This window comes from Aythya ferina (assembly GCF_964211825.1).
Source record: "Aythya ferina genome assembly, chromosome: 17".
Classification (NCBI taxonomy): Eukaryota; Metazoa; Chordata; class Aves; order Anseriformes; family Anatidae; genus Aythya; species Aythya ferina.
Window position 1 is genome coordinate 6,399,505 of NC_140316.1, and position 25,269 is coordinate 6,424,773.

At 40.8% G+C, this 25,269-nt stretch overlaps 1 protein-coding gene across 2 annotated transcripts in view; it reads left to right on the plus strand.

The window, feature by feature from the left end:
* CLTCL1 (clathrin heavy chain like 1) overlaps nucleotides 1-25,269 on the plus strand; it is a 36,662-nt gene that overhangs the window by 749 nt on the left and 10,644 nt on the right. For both annotated transcript variants that reach the window (XM_084539258.1, XM_084539259.1), the window contains exons 2-20: nucleotides 7,412-7,619; nucleotides 11,834-12,102; nucleotides 12,351-12,512; nucleotides 13,308-13,421; nucleotides 14,807-14,980; nucleotides 15,378-15,575; nucleotides 15,972-16,172; nucleotides 16,296-16,448; nucleotides 17,098-17,220; nucleotides 17,951-18,088; nucleotides 18,325-18,489; nucleotides 18,941-19,121; nucleotides 19,500-19,663; nucleotides 20,410-20,535; nucleotides 20,854-20,996; nucleotides 21,610-21,844; nucleotides 23,718-23,840; nucleotides 24,251-24,396; nucleotides 24,790-24,973. In XM_084539258.1, the coding sequence (XP_084395384.1) occupies nucleotides 7,412-7,619; nucleotides 11,834-12,102; nucleotides 12,351-12,512; nucleotides 13,308-13,421; nucleotides 14,807-14,980; nucleotides 15,378-15,575; nucleotides 15,972-16,172; nucleotides 16,296-16,448; nucleotides 17,098-17,220; nucleotides 17,951-18,088; nucleotides 18,325-18,489; nucleotides 18,941-19,121; nucleotides 19,500-19,663; nucleotides 20,410-20,535; nucleotides 20,854-20,996; nucleotides 21,610-21,844; nucleotides 23,718-23,840; nucleotides 24,251-24,396; nucleotides 24,790-24,973 (3,207 nt within the window). The remainder of the gene's footprint in view (nucleotides 1-7,411; nucleotides 7,620-11,833; nucleotides 12,103-12,350; nucleotides 12,513-13,307; nucleotides 13,422-14,806; nucleotides 14,981-15,377; nucleotides 15,576-15,971; nucleotides 16,173-16,295; nucleotides 16,449-17,097; nucleotides 17,221-17,950; nucleotides 18,089-18,324; nucleotides 18,490-18,940; nucleotides 19,122-19,499; nucleotides 19,664-20,409; nucleotides 20,536-20,853; nucleotides 20,997-21,609; nucleotides 21,845-23,717; nucleotides 23,841-24,250; nucleotides 24,397-24,789; nucleotides 24,974-25,269) is intronic.

Consider the following 25,269-nt stretch of genomic DNA (forward strand, 5'->3'; position numbering starts at 1 on the left):
GTGCAGTCGGAGGCAGGAATTAAAGGAATTCGCTAAATGAATGAGAGCACAGGAAGTGGACTTGGCAAGTCATCCCTGCTGTCTCCGCACCGCCCCTGGCTGTCAAACCAGGCATCCATTTCCGAACGGGCACGGGGGGCTCGGTGCCACCGCAGCACGGGGGGATGGCTACGGCCAGGTCCAGCTCCTCTGGGGAAGGGGCTCTGGTTGAATGTGGGAGCTGCCTTGGCCTTTCTGTAATGAGACCAAGCCTGGGAAAACAATGATAGGGCGAGCGAGTTCCAGAAATATCTAATCTGTGCCAGAGGGAGCGCACACCTGTCTCCCCAGAGCTCTCCCAAGTCAAGAGAGTTTCACATAGGGGAGAGCTAGGCTGTATCTTCCCCTTCCCCCAGCAGCATCCATGGAATAGCAGCGATTGTAGTAACACAAGATTAATTCATGAGAGTGACTGTGCAGCAGTCTGAGTGAGAAAGTTGGGATCAAAGCATTTCTGGTGTCAGGCTCTCCTTAGGGAAGAAGCATCTCGTTCTCACAACTTAAAGCTCGCAAATGTAACCCATCCTGCTGGTTGTGTTTGGCCTGTACAGTAATGATGGGAGAGCATCATACCTAATAAGTGTGCTGCTTTGCATATTAAATGAATGTTTATGTGAGGGTTAGTTCTGTGTCTTGCAACACTGCCAATATTAGCGCTGTAATACTTCTGTTTTGGGTGGGGGGCTAGCAACATCCCAAGGGAGCTGTACTGAAGTCACATTCTATTTTTTGCTGCCACCTGCTTTTGCTCCTAAAGAATTTGATCTTACTGGACGGATGAAACCTCTGCTTAAGGGACTTTTCCCCCAGCATGGAAGCTGTGTGAGGACCCCTGCCACCAGCGTTTGGGACCAAATTGTTCTTCAGGATTCACTCTTCCTCATTCCCCCTGCTGCCCCCCCGGAGAGCAGTAGCTCCAAAGCAGTGCTCTGCGGATGGGGAACTGAGATTAGTAGCTGGGAACAGGAATGCAGTCAGCCTCCTTGGTGTTGCTTCTGCATTTGTCTCTACATGGCAGGAGAAATGGGGAGGGAGATCAGAAGGAATGTGGGAACTGGTAGTGTTTGCTCTGGCTGGATATCTGAAGTATGGTTTTATCAGCTCTAACTTCTTATTATGTTGTAAACATCTCGACTTGCTGCTTATCGTTGGCTGGTAGGGAATTTTCTTATGAAAGGACTAGGCCTTCACTCCTGTTCGTAATGTTTCATTATAATCCATGTTTGCATTTATCAGCTTAATCTTTCTTTTTTCCAGCTTGTAGCCAAGCCACTTCCTTGGAAGCAGTTAAATTGCTATATTTAAAAGGAGTAGTATGACAGATCTACTGCACTGATCTATGATGTTAAATAAAAAAAAATTTTTATAATTGTGCTGTGTGTCAGTGGTCCTGTATCGAGTCTTTCTAACCTTAAGTCAAACTGTGTACTGTTTGTATCTATTTTAATTAAATATGGCTTTAGGAAGAATAGCTTTTAACTCAATTCCAAATACAGCTTGTTGCTGATGGAACAGTATTTCACTTATCCTTAAAGTCTCCCCTGTACTTCACTGGATGGAGAAATGAAGGATGCAGAAAGCGTTCTTCAGGGAAGCTAAACATAAGTTGTAGTGCTGAATACGGAATTCTTCTCTCCTACTCTCTAGTGGGAAGTGGATAAACGATGATGTGAACTGAAGCAGTGATCTTGGTCCACGTAAAATTGGAGGAGTGCTAGGAATCAGACTGTTTACATTCCTTGTGAAGCTCACTTTGCTTTATGTTGATCATTCTTCTGACTGAACTGTAGCTTCCAGCTTGTGCAGGACAAATGACTGTCAGTCACAGTGCACATTAAATCCCAAATTGCTAGAGCTTGTACATTCACCTCTGGTGTGAGCATATGAGCTGTAAGAGGGAGAGCAGCTGCAGTTAAATAAAGATACCCAGGTACTGGTGGGGCAATACGCAAGCTGAGAATGAACTCATCTGTTTTACTCTTTCTTAAGGTCCACTTAGTGCAATCAAACTATATAGTTTTTATTTGTGAACTCTTCACAAATCCATGAAGAACCAGCATTTTGCTCATCCTTCCCACAGAGGTTATCATAATTAACTTAAGTAATACAGCAAGGGATGGGAATAAACAAAGGGCTTGTTTTTACCTCTGATAGTCAACCAGCTGCAGCTTCTGTTGGAGCAGTGAATTATAAATTTACCAGATTGAACTCTTCCAGTGGGATTATAGTTTACTACCTTTTTCTTTCTGTAGTCATAGGTTTGTTCTTAAAAGCTTGCCTTCATCCCCTTGTGAGCTTCTTTCAGTTCTCACTAGCAGAAATCTCTGCTAGCCTGTGCAGAAGACATTGGTAATGACAACTCTGAGGTTTCTAGGTTGGGAGCTTTGTCCCACAGATTTACGGATATATGGACCTGTAGGCAGGCTTCTGCTTTCTGCTGACTAACTAATAAAGGCTTTTAAACACAAACAACTGAAAAAGAAAAAAATTGTGCATGATTTATGCCTTTGATGTGTAAGTTTTATGCATCTTGGTGCAGCACTGAGAAGTTAAAAGTATCTGGGTCTTAAACATAAAAGGATGTAGGCTTCTGGACAAAACCACTTTTTTTGAATAGCCTGAGATGTCATCTTAAGAATTACTATCTGTTGTGCAATAGGCATGACTGAGCTGAACTGTAATGGATTTCAGAAGTTTGCTTTGGCTAGGCATGTGGGTGTAAAAGCACTCGGGATGTTTTCAAGCTGCAAATGACTTTCTTGGACTTGTATTCAAAAGGTAGGGCTAAATATCATGACTTGATTTGGCTGTTTAGTGTAGAAGAGACCACATTTGTTCATATTTGGGTTGAAAAGTGCCCTACATGTTGTGGAGAGGCTTACTGAACGGATCTAGTTGTCATCACTGACACACAGGAACAGGGTTTTGTGTTGGGAGTAACCAACATTTAAAATGGAAGTGTTGAAAACCTAAAACCTGTGATCCCGTGGTCTTGCATATTTCAGTTCTTGTGTGTCCTTAATGTCCCTTGCCTGTCAAGATTAGAACAACTGTAGCAGGAGCCAGAGTGGGAGTGGGGGAGTGGGGAGGGGACGTCCAACAACTGTGTGTGTGATTCTTGCTGGGCATGTGATTAAAACTTTATACAGCCACACAAGTGAAATAAAGTGTTCTGAGAAACTATTACTGCGTTCCTGGTTTGTATAATGCTTTAAATGATGCATGTTCTTACTGTTCTAGCAGGCAGTGTTTAATATCTAGATATCTATAGCTTCTGTCCAATCTTAAATTCCCCAAGTCATTTAGAGTCCAGGACTTAACTGATGATACAACCTAAATATTTGGGTGTCAGCTGTATTTCCCATCAGAGAAATGGGCTTTGTTTGAAGACTCTGTACTGGTGTCTGCGTTGGTCTCTGCTCAGTCTGAATGTCTGCACTTCTACAAAAAGAACTGTATTAGAAAGCCCAACATTTAGAACTCATGTAAAAGCATCAGTAAATAGGGATGAGGAAAGATTACTAAATTTCAGATTAATAGTGATTTCATCCTAAGTGTAGGATTTAAATAATACACCTCAGGTTAATTTTTACCATGTCAGAAGTTCTCAGTATCTAAGATGCTTAAAAATACGTTTGGTAGGCAGTGATCTAATCCAGCCTGCAGTAATACTAGATATCTGCATAGCAAAAATCCTTATCTGGTTCATTCAGCCTGACAGTGAATATTTTTTTTGTACACGTAGATAACATGCATTAGGGAATAAGAAGGGTAGGGGAGGAGGAATCAGGCTGTTACTTCAGAACAGAGTGCTGTCCCTTCCTCTGGAGTGAGACCTACATGGGTGTGCTTAGTGGAGTTCTCAACTGGATTAGCAAAAGGTAAAGTGGGAGGTAAAATCATCAAGGAGGTGCTCTCCATAATAAATGCCTCTGGAACAACTCTGTAATATCAAGTCCTACTTTTCAGAAGAAAGCAAAACTGGTCTGGGAGTACTGCCTGCGTAAGCAGTATAATAAAAAATGGAAATTCAGTAGCAAGTAGAGGCCTGCTTACTCCTTCACAAAAACTGTGAAAATCTCTAATGTATGTAAGCTTCAGTACTGACGTGGTGCCTTTACTTCAGGGTTTAAGACGTAGAGCTAAATGCATGCTACTACTGTAATAAAGTGTTCTTAGCTCTGTACCTGAGGAAAGGGAGACAGTGTTTTAGGATAATGAAGTCCAGACTGGCCCAGCAGGAAGTCCCACCCAGGCTGGAAGCAGTGCTGCCTAATGATCCTTTACTTGGTTAGAAAGGGAGTCTGCTCTTAGGTGTAGTCATAAGGAACGTGCATCTTGCACTGCTTCTGTGGAGTGCGTGTCCTCTGAGGAGGATGCTTCATTCTGCCCTGATGGAAGGAGGAGTCTTCAGTGTTTCCACACTGCTAATGCAGGAAGCTGCTTTTCACTGAAGCCTGCAGTATTTGCGTGGCCATCCTTTAGGAAGTACTGCCATTTTGCCTTTAAAAGGTGTGACAGACTTCCGTAATAATGCCAGCAGCAGCAGTCGTGCAGTAGTACTGGCACTTTCTGAGACCTTTGCTAGATGTTATGCCAGTTAAATCTGGAAGTTACAATACCGGAATTTGATGCAAAATCTTATTTCTCTTAGTGAAGGTACATAAAGGATTATGATTCTCCAACATAGATCAGGTTTTGAAGTGAATAAATTTGGGCTTAAAGCTGAAGATGAAGTAGGCTCACGTCTCCAGGTTCTCACAGGCTGAGGTTCAAGCAGCTTTCTTGGAGAGGATGTCGAGCCGAAGCACAGTAACTGAGAGGGGACATCGGAGAGCCTGCACTTCTACTCCAGTACTCTGAGCTTGGATTAATTAAATCGAGTTAGAAACTTGCCTATGCTGCAGTTAAATCTCTTACAACACTTCACTCTATCAGTGTTTTATAATGGACTATACTTTGGTAGATGGGCTTGGATCATGTCCAGCATTAAAGTGTTCAAGTGTCTGCTTATGTGAACATGTAATTTGTCAGTAAGTGGACATTGTCCAGGCTCGGGCATGTGAGCAAGAGCCCTGTAGCAAAGGGACGATCATTTATTCCTCTTGATCAAGCTCAGATGATGCAGCTACAACTCCTGTGTTTACTGGGTACCAAAACTTTCTGCATTCCTCACGTGTAAATGTTTTTCCTTCCTGACACAGAAGCCTGTAACAGCTGCATGCCCAATGCACTGTTCTGGCAGACCTCTGGGGATGAGCAAACATCTTTTTATATGTGCATACATTTGGCTTGTGTTGTGCTACTGAAACTTCAGGATGTCGAGATGAGCGGTTACTGAGCTGAAGAGCTCCTCAGCAGAAAACCGAACAGAAAACAGCTCCTGAGGCATCCTGGGCACAGCTCTGACACCGCCTCACTGCTCGCTATCTCACTTAGGTACCCAGTTCATGGTTTGGTGAGTGGCTCTGCAGGAGCTGTAACAAGCCATGATCAGCCAGATCAAAACACACTAAGCAGTCTGTGAGCTGCGTGCCCCTCGCTGCCCAAGCGGTTTACTCTATTGTGCGAGGTACTGAGGGTGTGCATGGAAGGAGCCTAACGACTGGGTGATGCTGATGGGATTTCTATCCTCTCTGCCTGAGGGTAGTCCTTTCTCACTTGCAGTGCACTGAAAAGCAGAGTAGGTTAATCCCTTAAGAAGCTTCAGTGAAGCTGAAGCCTCTGTTCATTTGCTTGGAAATCATTGCTGTGGGGCATGAAGCAGGTGCTTGGGCTTGTCACACTTACCGTGGCACAAAATGCAGCTTACATCCATGCCCAGCTGGGGCGCGCTGCACAGGTAAATCTGATTTACTCCAGACCAACTGAAGCAGATCCTCCTTCACTGGCACCTCTTCTTGTTAATCTGAAATTGGAAGTGGCTGGAAACAAAGTTAACATAGAGGGATGAAAGTAAGAAATATTCCTCTTCTAGGGCATTGACACAGAATGATTTAAAGTTGCATTAACATAGCTACTTTGTATGGTCATGTGTCTGAGCCTAAGTTAGCCTGAGCTGGACTCAGAGGCAAGGTCTGCACTGAAATCCCTGTCTTTGCTGTTAAGCCAAGTGCTGTGGCATGCTGGGCAAGGGAAGATGAAATAATTGATTATTTTAACATATTTTTCTTAGCTTGCACTAGTAAGGACTAAATTCAGAGAAGTCCATTTATAAAAATAGGCCATTGAAAACTGCACTGAGCTATTTGTGTGAATGATTGCACAGCGTTTCCACTAAAGCTTTGAAATAACCTGGAAGCTTTAATGCCAGTGTTCCTAGGAGGCTATGGCAGAAGTGAGAGGCTGGACAGCAGGAAGTAGCTGCAATTCAAAAAAAGCAGATTAAATTTGGTACCGCTGTAACTTAAGAGTTTCTGTCATCTTGGGACAACTTCATAGGGGCTATATCTAGAGGTTTATCTGAAAGAAATCTGAGGTCGTCTGGGGGAGGAAGCAAATACCACCACGATACCCATCGTTTGGCAGCAGAATTCAGATTTTTCCTTTGTATAGTATTTTGGTTGGTGTGACAGAAGGTAGATTTTACCAAACCATGATAGCTATTAGCTAATAAGAAAAGACTGTCTAAACACAAGGTATGACTGTAATCCAGTGCATTCGAGGTTAATGTGTGCTGCCAGGGAAGTAGTTGGTGCCAGAGTGATCTCAGAGGGAAGAGGTATCTGAGATATTCCCAGACTGAATGAGAACTCCTGGACCTGCCAGTCGTGTAGCTTGTTTCCAGGTGAAAATGGGATGGAATTTTATCTTAGCTGGCTTATCCTGTTTTTTAGTTCCAGCAGTACTGTAAAGCTGGAACATGGCGTTCCAGCTTTGCCAAGGTAGACGTGATGAGGTCTCTGCGATTAAGACAGGCCCTGGAGTGATGTGTGTTCTTCATCTGTCTGTTGCTCCCTCAGCTTTCTTTTTCCTAATGAGATGATAGGGAGTTGAAGCTTGGGAGGATGTAAAGATAAAGGAGTTAAGGCTGCTTCATTAATTGCGCTATAAATACTATAGATGTTTCAGTTGAATATTTCTGACATCTTAAGGCCCTTCCTTGGAAAGGAACTCGTACTTAACATTGCAACCTTGGTATGTTTGTTAGAATATCTGTTTTAGTGGAGAAGCTGGCATAAAACCTGTAAAGATAAGTGATACTTAACAATTCCTGAACTTATTCTTGTCAATGCAATAGTCCACATTAGACTATAGTGGTCAGAACACTGATGCTTCCTTAAATGCTATGGGAATACTACAATACGTAGAGGCTTAAGTTAGACACGTCCTCAAGAGAAGAGTAGTAAAGCACACTGTTTCCTCTTTTTAGCTCCAAAATTTGGGCATTAACCCAGCAAACATTGGATTCAGCACCCTAACAATGGAATCTGACAAATTCATCTGCATCAGGGAGAAAGTGGGAGAGCAGGCGCAAGTAGTGATAATTGACATGAGCGACCCAACAACACCCATTAGACGTCCAATTTCTGCTGAAAGTGCCATCATGAATCCAGCCTCTAAAGTAATTGCGCTGAAAGGTGAGTAACCCTTCATTCTTGTAACATGAAACCTACTGTTTAGCTGTGTTACTGCTTATGTATGCTCTTAAGCGTAAGGGCTGTGTAAGCTTTCTAAGAAGAATGTCTATTAGAATAACAAGTCTTGCCTGAACTTGCATGCTGTATTTTGGTAGTGGATTTTTCAGTAATCTTTGGATGATTTGCCTCCAAGTAGGTGTGAGATGCTTGGGCTTGGCACTACAGCCTACAATTTTCACTGAGGACCAGGTGAACGTATGGTATACTTTCCCTTAAAGCAGATGTTCTAAGCATAATGGACACTTATAGACATGAATGGGAGGAGAGTAAAGCCACTCTTTCTCTCTGCTGACCTCTCTCTGATTGTAGCTCTGTAGAGCTTACTAGATGCCAACAAATTGTTATAAGGCTGGCCAGTAACTATGTGAGTCTGAACATACAAAAGCATGAAGGTACAATCATGTTAAGTTTGATAACTGAGAACCTGCAGATAGAAGACATCTGTTTATCAGTACGTGTAGCATTGATCTTGGCTTTAAATAACACTGAGCTGAAAGAAATCATTTTTAGTATATCTCTTTTCTTAAATGGGTAACTTCTAGTATTTACGCTCAATAACTGTTTGTTTCTGACTATGTACTTTTCTTTCTGCATCTTATCTAAACAGATGGTGAGTGAACTTTGTCATGACATTTCATGTTCAGTAGTACAGAATGGTCTAATCTCATAAAAAGTACTGAACTTTGAGGTAGCCATTTGACAGTTCACTTCATAGCCATGTAGAGGGGATCTTAATCCTCAACTGGTATTACAGTTAAAGCGTTCTCCATTGGCTTGTTGCTAACCATTTGGCTGCTTTGACTATTGACTGTACCCAGTGGAGAAGTGTGTTCTTAGTTCGTGTGTGTTATATATATGATGGAAGTACAGTTGATAGACAAAACCAAGTTGCAATACTTTTATGAGAGACCTCTGCTAGCATGTCCTGTGTGCTATTCATTTCTGCCTAAGTGTGGTATTCGGTGTGAAAATGTGTGACAACGTTGCTTAGGGGTCCAAGAAATAACTGTCCTCAGAACTGGTACAAAGCATATAACTTGATGTCTACAATATATGAGTTACACTGACATGAGGTGAAAACTAATGTGTTAACGTTTGACTTCAGCTGTAACTGTGGTGCACCTGGGGTGCTAATACCTCCTTACCTGGGGTGTGGTTAAAGGTAACGATGAAAAGATCTATTGCAGATCTGTTAGCATTCACTGTCCTTAATCTTGGACCCCTTTTTAACAAACCTTATTGGCAAGGAAAGTGCCTTTCCCTATACTAGGAGAACTTCATCTAACTCTTAAAAGGAAACAGTAGCATCTGTTTTTAAAATGTACCTAACACTTACGAAACAGATTATCATCAGTTATCATACTATCATATATTTTTATTCTTGCCAGTGTTAGACTTGCTCTAAAGGAGTATTGTTCTGTCCATGCAGAGTGAATAAGCTTGTCCTCTGAACAGACAAGGCTAAGTGTATGATTTCACATTGACATGCAAAGTTGTGTAGCCAGGTATTCCAAACTTAGAGCTTTTCTTGTATCAATAGTGTAATGGCCAAAGGTTTCGGGGGAGAAGAGAATAAATAGAACCACCTAACCCACACACTGTTGCTACCCAAGATAACCAGTGTAACTACAGTAAACTGCACTGAGGATATGGTTTTAAGTCAGTCTGTTGCACCAGACTTTCCCTGCTGATTGACTGAGGTATTAGTAGTTAAAACTGTTGCGTATTGTGACTGAGTGTGCCGTGATTGGGAGTTGCTCATAATCTGTGGATTATTGAGCAATAAATATTCAATCCCACTCCCAAAGAAGAAATGAAATGGTTCTTGAGTTAAAGTTGAAGAGTGCACAATTTCATTTCTGGATTGCATGTGGCATTCTCCTGGTGTACCGAGCTTTATGCATTGTCCTTGTGTCCGTGATTCTCTTGCTTTGCTCTATACCAAGAGTACTCCCCAGTTGGTGTCAGCGGAGAATGCAGCACTCAAGGGATGCTTCCATTCCTTGTGGAATGGAGAAACTTCATGCTCCAGTGAACTGAAATGTAAACTCTTGTGCTGGTTTTATAAAAACAAATCAAACCCCCAAAAAAACACAATAAAATGTGCTTGCCTGACTACACTTGCAGAGAATAGTCTTAAATATACTGATGAGTCTTCTATATAGGTTTTCCTGGCCAAGATACGAGTCTGGCTTTTTGTCTCAGATCTTGGCCTAAGAAAGCACTCAAGTACATGTAAGATTCAAACTCACTCAACCTTGCTGTTTGTGACTTCATAGTATGTTCCACTCTCTCTTAATCCAGGTAACTGAATTATTGTAGTTTAATTGCAGTTTAGAGCTCTGAACCTTAAACTCATGTAGTCATACTTAAATAATATAGCTTTGGAGCTTGTGGTCCCCACCCACCATCAAGAGCTAGCCAGTTGATGAAGCTTCTTAAGCCATTTCCAGCTGTGACACAGCAGTTCAGTTTATTCTAGACAATAGACAAGCATGAGCTTTTAGCTCATTTTGTTAGTTTTTCGGTTCTTTCTATGTTCTTAAAACTAGGGGCATCTTGCTGTGTTTTTAGGAAGATTAAGAGCAGTTTCTGTGTGTGCACACTGGTGTTCCTGTTTAGGTGGTGAACTAGAGTCCTTCCAGAACTACTTGTCTGCCTTCTGGATACCAGGCACTATTCCCACATCAGTCCTTTGATAACACCAGTCTACTGCTGGACAAAATGTCCAACAGAGTAAATACATTATTTCCAACTATCAGTTTACAGCTGATGTTAGGCCTGGGTTTGTTGCATTTGTGTAAAACAGTAACTGCAACTGCAGAGGTGGCAAGATGATCAGAAACAGGCTGCTTTCAGTCTCAGGAAAACTAGCAAGCTGTCCAAGGAACTAGCTGATCAGGATAACAGATCTTTATGCTGTTAGTACAGGGAACATAAATGCTGCATGTGGGAATTCTGAAGTGTCTTGCTTTGTCTCTTGGCACTGTTATACAGTAAATTGATCGTATTAGTTTGTTATACTAAAGCCTTACAGAGCAGCCTGAGTTGCATGTTAACTTGGGTTTATTGTCTCTTGGAAATGATTCCACAGTGGCCAGCAGCCTTCATCTATCAAGACTTCCCAGTAGAAGCAACATCTACCAGTGTGACAATCAGAAGTGTTACTAGCAGGGAAAACACTTCAGAAATGTGGATAGAAATAAAGGCATTACAAGCCAATACTCTAGCAGTCTGAGTGGGTGTCTTGTGAACAGAAAACAATATTCCTAGAGCTGAATAGTCTTAGTTGCAGTCAAGCAAAATATTACTGACTTCCTGAAGGGGATGGAATCCCTTATTCTTTGACTAGTCAGCTCATTGGTTCAATTACGTTATTTTTAATAGTCTACCCCTCCTTGCTTCTGGTGGTTCAAACAGATGCTAAAGTCAAGCTTAAACTTGCAATATAGTCACCCAAATCATGAAGCAGCACTCTTAACTGGAACTAAAGCTCCAAGCCTTTCTGTAAACTTTCTGACCTTTTTCCTGACCTCTTCAATGGGCAGTTGTTGTACTACTGTTTTACATAGCCCATCCATTTCCCAGTTAAGTGCAGAGCCTGTTCTGCTCCAACAGAAGGACAGAGTGGAAGCTATGGTTCTTGGCTAGCTATTTCAAGAGCTGTTGCAAGTCTCTTGCTGTTGGATTCAGTTCAGGTGATCTACAGCAGCTACTGAATTGGCACAAACTGGAGCCATTCTTTCTATTAATTACACTGCATGACATCAGCTAGACAGCTATAAGTTGATACACTAGTGCTGCTACATAAACTAGTTTACTCAAGCTCTGTCTTATATTGTTTTGTTGTTGTTGTTTTTTTAACTACACTTTATAGTAAGTGAAAATATCTATGCCTGTCAGTCATTGGTTGGAATGCCGTGTAAGTGTCCATAACAAGTTTTTTTGCATCAGGGCTGGAGGAGGTTGTGGGTTGGGAGGAGATTTCGTTTGGTACGAGTCAAGTATCAAAGGACACTCTGGTGTGACAGGACACTGACCTTGTCTGTAACATCACTGGAATAGTGGGCTGAAGGATGCTTGTAGGTAGGCAGACTACAGGATGGCTGTCGTAGTAATTGATCTATGATGTTTCTTGGGTTTTGTCATACTAGCTGGGAAAACACTACAGATCTTTAACATTGAGATGAAAAGTAAAATGAAAGCCCACACCATGGCGGAGGAGGTGATCTTCTGGAAATGGATATCTGTGAATACAGTTGCCTTGGTAACAGAGACAGCAGTCTACCACTGGAGCATGGAGGGAGAATCTCAACCCCAAAAGATGTTTGACAGGCATGCTAGTCTTGCAGGCTGCCAAATCATCAATTACAGAACTGATGAACACCAAAAATGGCTGTTGCTGATAGGAATTTCAGCACAGGTAAGTTACTTGTAAATATTGCACTATGAAAATGATCAGGAGAGCCTTGGCCTTACTTAATAGCTGCCGTGGTTTCTTAAGTTTGGTTTCTTCAAAAATGCCTTTTGTGGAGGAATAACCTGACCTTTAATGTGATTAAAGCATTGGAAGAGGGGATGAGAGAGACACTTGTCTCTTTTTAGTTAACTGTCCTAGTGGTATTGCATTTGAAATCCTACCTCTAAAAGCTGACCTTTTTTCTCCCCCAGCAAAATCGTGTGGTTGGTGCAATGCAGCTGTACTCAGTTGATAGAAAAGTCTCCCAACCTATTGAGGGCCATGCAGCAGCTTTTGCAGAATTCAAAATAGAGGGAAATGCCAAACCTTCCACCCTCTTTTGTTTTGCTGTGAGGAGTCCTGCAGGGGGCAAGGTAAAGTTTGCAACAATTTGCTTGTTTTGGTATAGCAGAACTCAGTACCAGTAGAACTTAAGTGATCTTGCAGTTCACTGTATGCTGTCTGAAGAACAGCTTGCGGACCTTGTATACAGCATATTTGGTCAGTATGAAAATGTTTTATTTTAATGGGATAGAAACTGCTGAAAGTGTGAGTTGCTTTCATGAAACTTAAGCATAAGAACAAGCGTAGATGCAGTAAGAACTGAGCCCAAGGTATTAGAGCATCAATTTATGCCCAAGTTATGCTTTGTGTATGAAGGGAAGTCATCAAGCAGCCACTTATGTCTAGAATCCAGTACAGAAGAGATTTGATAAGCCTTAGTGCTGTAGGTAGGTTGTTTGCATCTAGCTGGTAGTGGGTCTGAGCAGCAGCTGAATGTATTACAATTTCTGAGTGGTCTGTAAAGAGCATTACAAATTCTTATGCTTTCTAGTCTTTTACTGCACAAATTGTTGATAAATTGACAAGAAGTCTCACTCAAAGCTTCTTGAAATAGAAATACACAGTCTGCTTTCATAGAAAACATGTCCTTTAGCTTTTTTCTGATTTTTTGTTTTGTTTTGTTTTGTATTATCAAGTTCTAGGGAACTTGTCCTTCGGATAAGTGTCTGGAACACAGCTGCCCAGATTATATTGCTTCAGGATTGGGCAGATATTTAGCAGCCAGCTGTGGCAGACGACTTCAGTAGCTTATCTGAATAGAGGAAATTCTTTAATGTGGTTGGTCTTGCAGGCAGTCTTGTGACATGTACTCTTTTACTTCCTAGCTTCACATAATTGAAGTGGGTCAGCCAGCTACTGGGAATCAGCCATTTGTTAAGAAAGCTGTTGATGTGTTTTTCCCACCTGAGGCACAGACAGACTTTCCTGTGGCAATGCAGGTAATTGTTTGACCAAAACAAAAACCAACTTTATAGCCTGGCATGTAGCTGGTGTCTGTCATAAATAATGTTTTCTATTGTGGCTTCACTGTTATTCCTCCTAACTTTGGAAGGACCGTTAATGGATTTATGGGGAGCAAACTGCACATTAAAACAGAAACTCACACACAAATACATAGGCTGTTCCAGTATTTGTCTGGACATGTCAACTTAAGGTTGTATTAAAAACAAAATACACACACACAAAACCAATAGTGTCTTCTGGTAGAATGTCTCTAATATCAGTCAACCTTCTTGCTGAACAGCTAACAAGTGTGACTAGCTTCTGTCTTATTGACAGCAGTCCAAAAGTAACAAGACACCAAGTATTGGACAGTCAGTCAAATAAGCAGTACTGTAACTCATGGGTTATTGTCTATACTGATAATTCTTGTTAATAGCAGATAATTCTGCATTTTCAGGCTATTGAACTGTCTACTAATGATCAGAGTTCTAGATATGAGTGGTACAGCCCCTGATGCAACTGGGCATGAAAGTGGCATTTCATCTACAGTAGATGTCATAAGGCAAATCGATTGGAGTTTCCTGTATTAGCCTACCTCCTGTACTAGCAGCACAGAAAAGGTACCTTAGGACATTACTGGGAGGTTTTTTAGGGAAATAATATGACTAGTTGCTTTGAAAGACAAAACTTCACTTAGGGTGTCTACAGGACTACACATTGTACTTGAAAAACAAACTATCTCAGAGCGTGCAACTGCTGACCAGTCTAACAGACCGGCTCCATAAATAATCCAAGAGAAGCCATAATAAACTAAAGGAAACAAAGCAAGCTGTCTTCATGGGAGGACTCATGGATCTCGTTAATAAAACTTTTGAAGACTTGGTCCAAAGTGAAAATACTTCTAAATACCATCTTGGTTTAAAAGTCTCCTTGTTTTTGTGACTCGACAGCTAAACTGGAGTCCTCAGCAGCTGAGCTCGGTTTAGGTTCTGCTGGTGCTTTGGGTAGGCCTTTATGGAAAGGAGTGGAATTATCTTGCTAATATTTTTGAACAGAAACTTGTACTGACATATCTGACTAGAATGCTAGTTATGTCCAATCTTTATTCCTTATCCTGGCTCATTAGGATGAGGAGTAGTCCTTTGCTGCAGATGAATCTTAATTTCCCTTCAGCCTCAGTGTTCAGTGGAGCTCTGGCTCCAAATGGCAAGCAAAGCTATTCATTGCTTTGAGTGTGTAATGAAGAAGCCTGAAGCTATATTTGTTCCTAGCATCAGTGCAAAGGCACGTCACTGCAATACTGTCTTGTAACTAGGCTAAAGGCAGCTGTCTTAACTGTTGTAATCTTACTCTTAACTAATGAAAACTCATCTTTTGGCAGATTGGAATTAAGCATGGCGTTATCTACCTGATCACAAAGTATGGTTATATTCACATGTATGACTTGGAGTCTGGAGTTTGCATCTACATGAACCGTATTAGTGCTGACACTATTTTTGTCACAGCTTCTCATGAACCTACCTCAGGCATTATTGGTGTCAACAAAAAAGGACAGGTAACAAATCCATCAATCTGTTTTTGAGTCTTCTAAAGCTCAGATGCGTAACAAACCTAACAAGTGATTTGATGCAACAAACATCATGGAAGGGATCAAGTTACTACTTGATTTCAGTCGTGTCTTAACCTCTCCTAGCACAGGCTGCTTGAGAGGGAGAAACTTGTTTGTGGGTTTTGATTTTATATATATATATATATATATATATATATATATATATATATACACACACACACACACATATATATACATATATATATATATGTATATATACATATAGTTATTTTTTAATAACATACCACTTCGCTGATAGTCTGCATAGCCATTTGGTTGCTGTATTTTGTGGTAGTTGTGGAAAGGAACAGTAGTTCTCAATTATGCCTTTTGTCCTTTCCAGGTGCTTTCTGTATGTGTTGAGGAAGACAACATAGTGAACTACGCTACAAATGTTCTCCAGAATCCTGATCTGGGTCTGCGCATGGCTATACGTAGTAATCTAGCTGGCGCAGAGGAATTATTTGCCAGAAAGTTCAACACATTGTTTGCTCAAGGAAGCTATGCGGATGCTGCTAAAGTAGCTGCATCTGCACCAAAGGTAAGTAACTCCAAAGGCAAAGGTTAGAAGCCATAAGGATTGCCTTAGCTTAGTTGACTTGCTTAGGTCACCTGCATTTCAGCACTTGACTTTCAAGAGCTAAAGTGCTGCACTACTAGCCTTAGTTTTCTGCCGTTCACTTGCTTGTTCTGTGTAATACATTCTCCTGTATCCGATCAAGGAGCATCTGCCATACTTTTCCAACCATGGGCTTGACTTGCTGTGGGCACTGACTTCTAGCTAGAACATTATTGGCTTGGGTTTGACGATTCCCCACCCTGAAGGGTTAAGAATAGATGCCTCAGTACATAGCTGAACTTAACATCTGGTTTTTGTCTAACACTATTCAGCCTTCAAAAATTAAACATTTCTCTTCTGTATATTGTGCCTCTGCAGGGAATTCTACGTACCAGTGATACAATCAGGAAGTTCCAGAGTGTACCAGCTCAACCTGGGCAGGCCTCTCCCCTGCTCCAGTACTTTGGGATATTGCTTGACCAGGGACAGCTGAACAAGTTTGAGTCTCTAGAGCTCTGTCGCCCTGTTCTGCAGCAAGGCCGCAAGCAGCTTCTGGAGAAGTGGCTGAAGGAAGACAAGGTAGGCTTGATCATTACACTAGCTTAATTCTGTTGCCTTGTAGCAGTTGAGTGTGAACAATTCTTTTGTTGGTACTACATCTCTGAGTTCTTGTGCTTGACAAAATACCACTTCTGTATTCAGCTGGAGTGCTCAGAGGAGTTGGGAGACTTGGTGAAGACAGCTGACCCTACCCTTGCGCTCAGTGTCTATCTTCGTGCCAATGTGCCAAACAAAGTGATACAGTGCTTTGCTGAAACTGGTCAATTCCAGAAAATAGTGCTGTATGCTAAAAAGGTAAATCTGCTTGTCACAAACTGTTAGACTCTATTTTATGTTTAATGTGTGCATTCTCAAATTATCTTCCATGAGATAAGTTTAATTTCTCTTACTCAAAACTGATAATTAGCGAAGATTGAGAAATAGTGGAATTCATGGTGTGTGTCTAAGGTTCAACAAAGCAATCCACAAAAGTTAAAATCAGAACTTCCTCAATTATATGAACTATCAAATTGTGGATTAGTTCAAGTTTATTCTAGAAAATAAAGATAAGATTCTTTGTAAATCTATAAGGCAGGTTTGTTTGTTTGTTTGTTTGTTTGTTTTTTGTTTTGTATAGAATTACAAAACAATTTACCTGATGTCCACTTGCAAGTTTAGGACCTTGATTGATAATGCGTTAAGATGCTTGTAAAAAGTTGTTTCTAGAAGTTTTCTTACCCAATAAAAAATATACCCTAGTGTAAGTTCAGCTACTTACTAAGTAGGTGAATACTGAATTTTTGTGTCAACATACGGATAATGCTTTTGTCTGTGAATTTCTGGAACGTGGGGGATGGGCATGGCAAGCCTCAGAACAGTTCACAGTGCTTATGCTAAAGATTCTGAAGGCTTAAAAGTGATTTAAAGCCTCCCAGACATGCATGACTCTTTCTGAAATCTCTAGGTTGGCTATACCCCAGACTGGATCTTCTTGCTGAGAAGCGTGATGAGAATCAGCCCTGATCAAGGCCTGCAGTTCTCTCAGATGCTGGTACAGGATGAGGAGCCACTGGCTAACATTAACCAGGTGATGCCTACAACAAGAGTACTGGTCTCTTTCTAGACAGAGGTAATAGCATAGTACCATTCTGGGGACTGGTAAGGCCAGTTCAGGTCTTTAGTTGGCTTGGTCAGAAAAGTGACTTAACTATTCTAGTCAAGTTTGATTACTTTAAAGTCTTTAGAGGCAGGTGTGCTCTCAAGTGCTTGTGGAAGCTCTCTGGATTCTTACAGTAAAGTTGGTAATGAATCTGTCACAGTCTTAGTCAAAACAATGAGCGTTACTGTCAATTTAGAAAGCTCCTACTGTTGGCTCTAATGGAGCAGACGTGAACTCTTCCCATAGCAGAGAAGTTACAGGAAGATGAACAAACAAACCTCAAATGAATGCTGTCTTACAGAGCCTGTTTCTGGTTAAACTGACAAAGAACTAAAGCAACAACTTGCATTATTAAATAACTGAAGCTGCTTAGAAAAAGGAAACTGTCCCAAAAATGGACAAGGGATGGAATTTGCTTACCTTGTGAAAACTGAACAGTGGGTGGCAAAATCTAGCATAACAGGTTAAAGTAATGCACTCCTTGCATTCTAGAGGAAAAAAAAAAGCGTGAAACTTGTCTCTGTTACTATGGTAGTAAACAAAGGAAATGTAGCATGTTAAGCGCTGTGATGAGCTGCCTTCCTAGCCAGGCCGTTAGTATACACAAATAAACATGCACGTTTATGTACAGACCCCTCTTTTCTAACAATCTCAACAGATTGTGGATGTGTTCATGGAGAACAGTCTTATTCAGCAATGCACGTCCTTCCTGTTGGATGCTTTGAAAAATAACCGCCCTGCAGAAGGCCACCTTCAGACTCGGCTGCTGGAAATGAATTTAATTCATGCCCCACAGGTAAGACTCTTAACCTAGTTCCTCCAGAAAGTGAAGGAAAGACATTAGTAGGCTTATACTGATTTTCTACATCTAAAGTTCTTACAACAGTCTAATGTCCGGTACTGATATCTGTATACAGTTTACCGACATCAAGGACTACTAACAAGTCACTGCTATGTCTTTTCAACAAACTTCAGTTTGAGCTGCTGTGATTCTCTAACAGTCTGAGTATGAAATGAAATGTAATCTCCCAGGTTGCAGATGCCATCCTTGGAAACCAAATGTTTACACACTATGATCGTGCTCATATTGCCCAGCTGTGTGAAAAGGCAGGCTTGCTCCAGCGAGCTTTGGAACACTACACCGATCTCTATGATATTAAACGTGCTGTTGTTCATACTCATCTCTTGAATCCCGAGGTAAGTTTATTGAGCACAGGAAAAAAAATGAAAGCCTGAGCTTCAGTGGGTGAAGTGACCTCTCCTTAGCACTTCTGTAACTGCTAAAATCCCTGAAGCAGCTAGAAGATGTTCTACAAGTACCTAAGCAGCACATGTAACTGTGATTCAAGAACATTTATCCAGTTAATGATTTATTATTGTTAATAATATTAATGTTAATAGTTAATGATTAAACCTTAGCTATACTTTTGATAGCTTGTCTGCCTTCAGTTTCTCAGGTGGGCATTTCAGATCTTATTTCCAACCTGCATTTTTGTTGCAGTTGTAAAGATGATGAGTCTGTTTCTTTTCAAGTCTTTGGTCTTAACACATGAAAGACTTGCCTGGGGTAGAAACTTTGGCTAGTTGTCCTGTTGTGAGAAGTCAAATGAATCCTGTATAAGTTACTCAGTAAAATTTCTCTTTGCAGTGGCTTGTGAACTTCTTTGGCTCTCTCTCTGTTGAAGACTCAGTGGAGTGCTTGCGTGCTATGCTGTCAGCCAACATTAGGCAAAATCTACAGCTTTGTGTGCAGGTTGCTTCTAAGTACCATGAACAGCTTGGCACCCAGTCTCTTGTGGAGCTTTTTGAATCTTTCAAAAGCTATGAAGGTATAGTATTAAAAGGAAGCAGCTTCCTCGGAGGCACTACTCAGCTGAAGCTTATAGTAAGGATTGTAGCTTTTATAGGAAAGGTACCTTCACATGGCTGAATCTTGGAATGCATTGATCAAAGTGCTGAGCTCATCACAGTGAATAACTTTGGGGGTAACTTTGTCTTGAAACTTTCTTAACCCTCTTGAGTAAGTCTCAGAGAGAGACAAAACCTGAAAGCTGGGGTGGGGGGTGGGGGGGAACAAACTTCTGCTTTTCCTGCAGTTGAAGGAAAACTACTTTCAGCAGTGCTGAACAAAGTTAAAAGATGAAGCCCATAAGTAGACTTGCTTCACTCACCTTTTAACTATATTAAAAACATGTGACTCTTTCTAGGACTGTTCTATTTCTTGGGTTCCATTGTAAACTTCAGCCAGGATCCAGATGTTCACTTCAAGTACATCCAGGCAGCTTGCAAGACAGGTCAGATAAAGGAAGTAGAAAGAATCTGCCGTGAAAGTAACTGCTATAACCCAGAACGGGTGAAGAACTTTCTGAAGGTAAATATTCTGTCTAACAAATCAAGCAATCCTCTGTATGTTTTGCTTAGCAGCAGAACTACAGCCTTCTAAATGGAGGGAAATAGCAACTCAAGTATTATCTGGCATGGCCATGAATAGTTTACTGTGTAACCAGATAGGAATCTAGTCCTTTTGCAGGAATATAATAGGTCCTTCTGTGCTCTGTCTGGAAAAAAACAAGTTCACCATTCCTATAAAACTAGCTGGTATGATATTCATGAATTTGGTACAAGCTGTGTTTTCACCTAATGGTAGGTGGATCCAGGTTGGAAGAAGGAAATACTATGCTGAAGTATCAGCCAAAGGTTTATCAAGGGTATTGGCTAGACAAAGCTTGTTAAAACAGGACTCATCGTGCACAACGCTTTGCATGCTTTGTAACTGGTAAAATGGCATTTTAATGCCATTTAATTTTGCAGTAAGATCTTGGCCCAGCGATGGTCTTCTGAATTGATATGTGAATTGATAGTCATGTTGAAGCTAGGGATGTGGGCCTAATACGGCACTTGTTGAAGAGCCTAAACTTAAAACTCAATTGTCTGACTGGCTGTGTGGCACTCATAGTGGCAAACTTGCTTTTGAAGTCAGTTGTCTGCTGGCAGTCTTAAATTTTTGAATGCGTTGTGATTTCTAGTGTTGGGACAACTTGGTCAGACTTTACTGCTTTGAAAATGCTTTGACAAAGGATGGTAGCTTTCTTACATTTTTTGTTGCACAAAATACAGGAGGCAAAGCTGACAGACCAACTTCCTCTGATCATTGTCTGTGACCGATTCGACTTTGTTCATGACCTGGTGCTCTACTTATATCGCAATAACCTGCAGAAGTATATAGAGATCTATGTACAGAAGGTAAGAAGAATGCACTTTTAAGCTCTTGTTCTTTCCTTCCTTCTAAGGAACTTAACCTTTCAGTTGACTAAAGCAGGTTTGGCTACATCTTCTATGCTCACACTTCTCATGCAGAGGCTCTTCACTGAGCCCTCCTCTATCACAAACCTACAAGTGCAATTTTTCCTGGAAGTCATATACAGATGTGTTAGTAACTTAAAAATCAATGCTCTTAAAACATAGTTTAAACTGTTAACTATAACTTTCTTCATGTGGAAGACTGGGGATGGGTTATTAATAATGCTAATAACTGATTTTAATGATTGTGGCTTATTCTAGGTGAATCCCAGCCGTATACCAGCAGTGGTTGGAGGGCTTCTTGATGTGGATTGTTCTGAAGATGTAATTAAGAACTTGATCATGGTGGTTAGAGGACAGTTCTCAACAGATGAGTTGGTGGCTGAAGTGGAAAAAAGAAATCGGTAATGAAAACTGATCTGTAAACACCAGTGTCAGGCTTTCCTGACCCTAGTACACACCCAAATTTAATTGGATGCGGTTCTATTGAATGACACAACATTAATATTGTTTTATGTTTCTTTATAGAAAAGCAGTTCAGATTTGCTAGCGAGTCTCTGAATTACATGGGCAATATAAGATGCCTGGCAGCACTACATGATGGATAATATGGCATATGAACTCTAGGTTCCTGAACATCTTCCCATGGGATGTGCCTTTGGAGTAAATCTGGATAAAATTGTCTTAACAGTCTCATTGTAGGCACATGGCAGCTTGTGTAATTAGTTTGTAGCCACCTGTAAAATGTACAAATGGGTTTAAGTGTGAAGAGCTACTTAAAACAGAAATTATAAAGAAAAATTACAAAACTAATGCCACCTGCCAGCTTCCCTGATGTTAAACTGCAGACCTGGCCTCCATTCATTTAAGACCTTATTTAAAAATAGGTGGCTGTTTTCCATCTGCTTTTGAGTTTGACCAGAAGAACTTGCTTGAAGGGAACGCCAGGTATTAATTAGTATCTGTCATGCATACCTTGGTCAAACTTATAAACCTAAAATGTTTTCTTCTTCAAAGGCTTAAGTTGCTGTTGCCATGGCTCGAATCAAGGATTCATGAAGGCTGTGAAGAACCTGCGACTCATAATGCCTTGGCCAAAATCTACATTGATAGTAATAATAATCCAGAGCGGTTCCTTCGCGAGAATCCTTACTATGACAGCCGTGTAGTTGGCAAATATTGTGAAAAGAGGGACCCTCATCTGGCCTGCGTTGCATATGAGAGGGGGCAATGTGATCTGGAACTCATAAAGGTTGGCAAAATTACATTTATAAACATACTTGCTGCCTGAAGCAGAAACTTAGCTTGCTATTTGACTAACATTTGCAGAATCCTGTCTTACAGTCTCACTCAGGAGTTGAGGTAGACAGGATTCTTCTACGTGGAGACAGAAATTTTTATGATAACAAGGAGTTCTCATGCTTTATGTCAAAACTAAAGTAATGCAGCTCTGCAGATTTAAGGTACCATTCATATCTTTCATCCACAGACTGCTCAAAATTAGATCAAGTTTACTTGGCCCATCTGACAAATATACCAATGTTAAACCTCAGTTAACTTGAGTTTCTTTGAGCATTGAGCATTTGATCAACAGAAAGGAGAGGTTGTCACCTAGTTTAACTCAGTAGGAGGAAGAAAATCCTCCCTGAAACTTTGGGTTCAAACTAGAAAGGGGGATGTGATTTTCCCTTGCTGTGGTTGACCCTTGAAGAACTGTTCTGATGCACAACTAGAAATGAGGAAAATAAATGTTGACAATCAAACTGCAAGGACTTGTTCAGATAGCATTCTTTTCCTATCTTAAGCTTATTGATTCCTTGAACCTCCCTTAGAATTTCAAGGGCAAGTGAAGTTCACAGTGTTTTTCAAATATGTTCTAGTGTCTGATACTGAACACTAAAGCTTAATGTCAGATTGCAGTGTTTGTGACTGCTGTTAAAGAAAACGTTCTCCTACCTGCACTTCTGCCTTATATAGTATATGCAAAGAATGTCAGCAGTGTAGGGGTAAGAACTAGCTTGTTTTGCGCTGTGTAAAAGGAAGTAAATGCTGTTTCCTGACAAGACCCCCACTGTAGTTGTTAGAAGGAAGGTGTAATCTAGAATTGCCACTAAACGTGGATGACTTTTCAGCCTGAAGCAACTATTTTTGAAGCAATACCTCCTTTGTAGCTGGCTATATTCAGCTTGTTTCTTGCTTCAGAATATGAAAGTGGCTCTGAATTGTTTCCATAGGAGACTTTGTTAGGATAGGCTTTAACTTTCCAATTAATCATAAAAACCTGTCAGTACCAGTTTCTTCCTTGAGCTGATGTTCTGAATGGGTGCTTCAGGGCATGAATGAAAGCTTTTCCTCCTGTGAGAACTATTCTGGAGGCATTGCTCCTTCCTGGGAAAGGGCTCAACTCCTGAAACTAGGCAACTAATAGATGTATAATGTAAAGGAAAATTGTGCTACTACTAATTTGCTTACAGTGAAGTACTTGAGATTTCAAGAGCTAATTCTGATACTAACAGAACATGACCTATTGGTAGAAGACTGAATAGGCCTTCAGGTTTCTACTTTTCCAGTTGGACATTTAAATTAGTGGCACTAATAGGGTCATAACTCATAACAACTTGTTGCTCTTCTATAGGAAATCCAATATTTATTCTGTACCCTTAACGTTTTAACAGGGGAAACCAAGCCATCTGCTACTCTGAACATTTCTAGCATAAAGTTAATGATACCAAATAGGTAACCTATTTCTGGCTTTAAACACCAACACCATTCCTCAATTCACTGCTTAACACCACTCAAGCAAGTGGCTCCCTTTCTTAGATTTAAAATTTAAGTTCTTCAGGCTTCTGCAGGTCTTCACTTCAAACAGAAGCAAATAGTTACTGTGAAGCCACTGTCACAGTACTTTTGTCGGGCAAAACCAAGAGAAGCTATAGGAATTCTGCTGGAGACCTTCTCCATGAGCCTTCCAGATCAGAGGTTGGGTAAGAACTTTGTCTGTGGCATTAGCATTGGTCAGCAATTAGTTCTAGTCAGTTTTTTAGACTGTCTGACTCAGCTAGTTAAACCTGTCTTGTGGTACTAACTCTTGATGTTAATTCCGATTTTTGCAACTTCTCCTTCAGGTCTGCAATGAGAACTCACTGTTTAAGAGTGAGGCTCGCTATCTAGTACGCAGGAAGGACCCTGAACTCTGGGCAAATGTTTTAGAAGAAAACAACCCATTCAGGCGGCAGCTTATTGACCAGGTAAAGCACAAAGGGTAAACTGTCACTATAAGGAAAAGTCAGAACCATTGTGAAACACTGAAGTAGCTGTCTTCCCCACAAGGTTCTCTGAGGCCTCATCTCAGTTGTACAAAAGTTTGTAAGAGTTTGAGTGGCAAGTATTAGCTCAGAGCTTCATGGTCAGAAAACTTTAATGATCAGTAAGATGATATTGTTCTGTCCTATGGAGCGACCCGCAGGACAGAATGAGTCTCTAGTGAGTTTGCTCCCTGTGCAGTCCCAACGTGTGACTTTTAATATGTACGTCTAGTACAGCAGTAGATCTTTCTTGCTGGGTATGACAATACTTTCAAAGTTCTGAAGCCTTAATTTGTAGCGGTAAATATCTCATTTGGGAAAAATGCTTAATATTCTCCCACGTTCAAATCCAGGTTGTCCAAACAGCTTTATCAGAGACGCAGGATCCAGAGGAGGTTTCTGTCACTGTGAAAGCTTTCATGACTGCAGACCTGCCTAATGAATTAATTGAGTTATTGGAAAAAATTGTCTTGGATAATTCTGTATTCAGCGAACACAGGTAAGAAGAGAGCTTTGTTCACAAATCTAGCCTAATCAGTGCATCGCTTCAGGTTGTGAAGTGACCCAACTTCTTTGTGGGCTTCTTGGTTCCAAGACCTAAGCGCTGCTATATGTGAATAGGCAGGCCAACAAGGAGATCTTAAGGTTCTTTGTGATTTGAATACAGAGCTAGTTCATGCTATCCAATTTGCAGTGATGCAGTGAAAGAAAACACCAACACTGGTAAGCAATTTCATTTGGAAGGCAAATATCAATATTCCTCAGTCTGGGAATTAGAGGTCGTTGATATCAACAGCAAGCAGGTGTATGCAGCTGTTGTTGCATGTACAATATGTGTCACTTAAGCAGTGCACAACACCTGCTTATAACCTATGCCTTTTGTTAACCAAAGGAATCTCCAGAATCTGCTGATCCTGACTGCCATCAAGGCTGACCGCACCCGCGTGATGGAGTACATTAATCGACTGGATAACTATGATGCCCCAGATATTGCAAACATTGCCATCAGTAATGAACTATATGAAGAAGCCTTTGCTATATTCAGAAAATTTGATGTTAATACTTCAGCAATCCAGGTGAGGTGTGGTTCCTACATGAACATATAGAATGCTAGTAATAGAGAAAATGGAAAAAAGTGTAATGTTACATTGATTCTCCTGGAACGATTATAACTTAAATCAATTAACAGTATGGTTCCTAAATTATATCAGTTTGTAGCAAGAAGTGGGAATACGTGCAAAGAATAACAAAACAGATTCAAACTGATGAGTTCAGATGCAGATCTGTTCAAAGTAATAAAAAGATTTTTGAGTGTTGTGCTACACGCTTGTGTGCATGCTGCGTTTGACTCTGAATGACTGCCTTGGAGAGT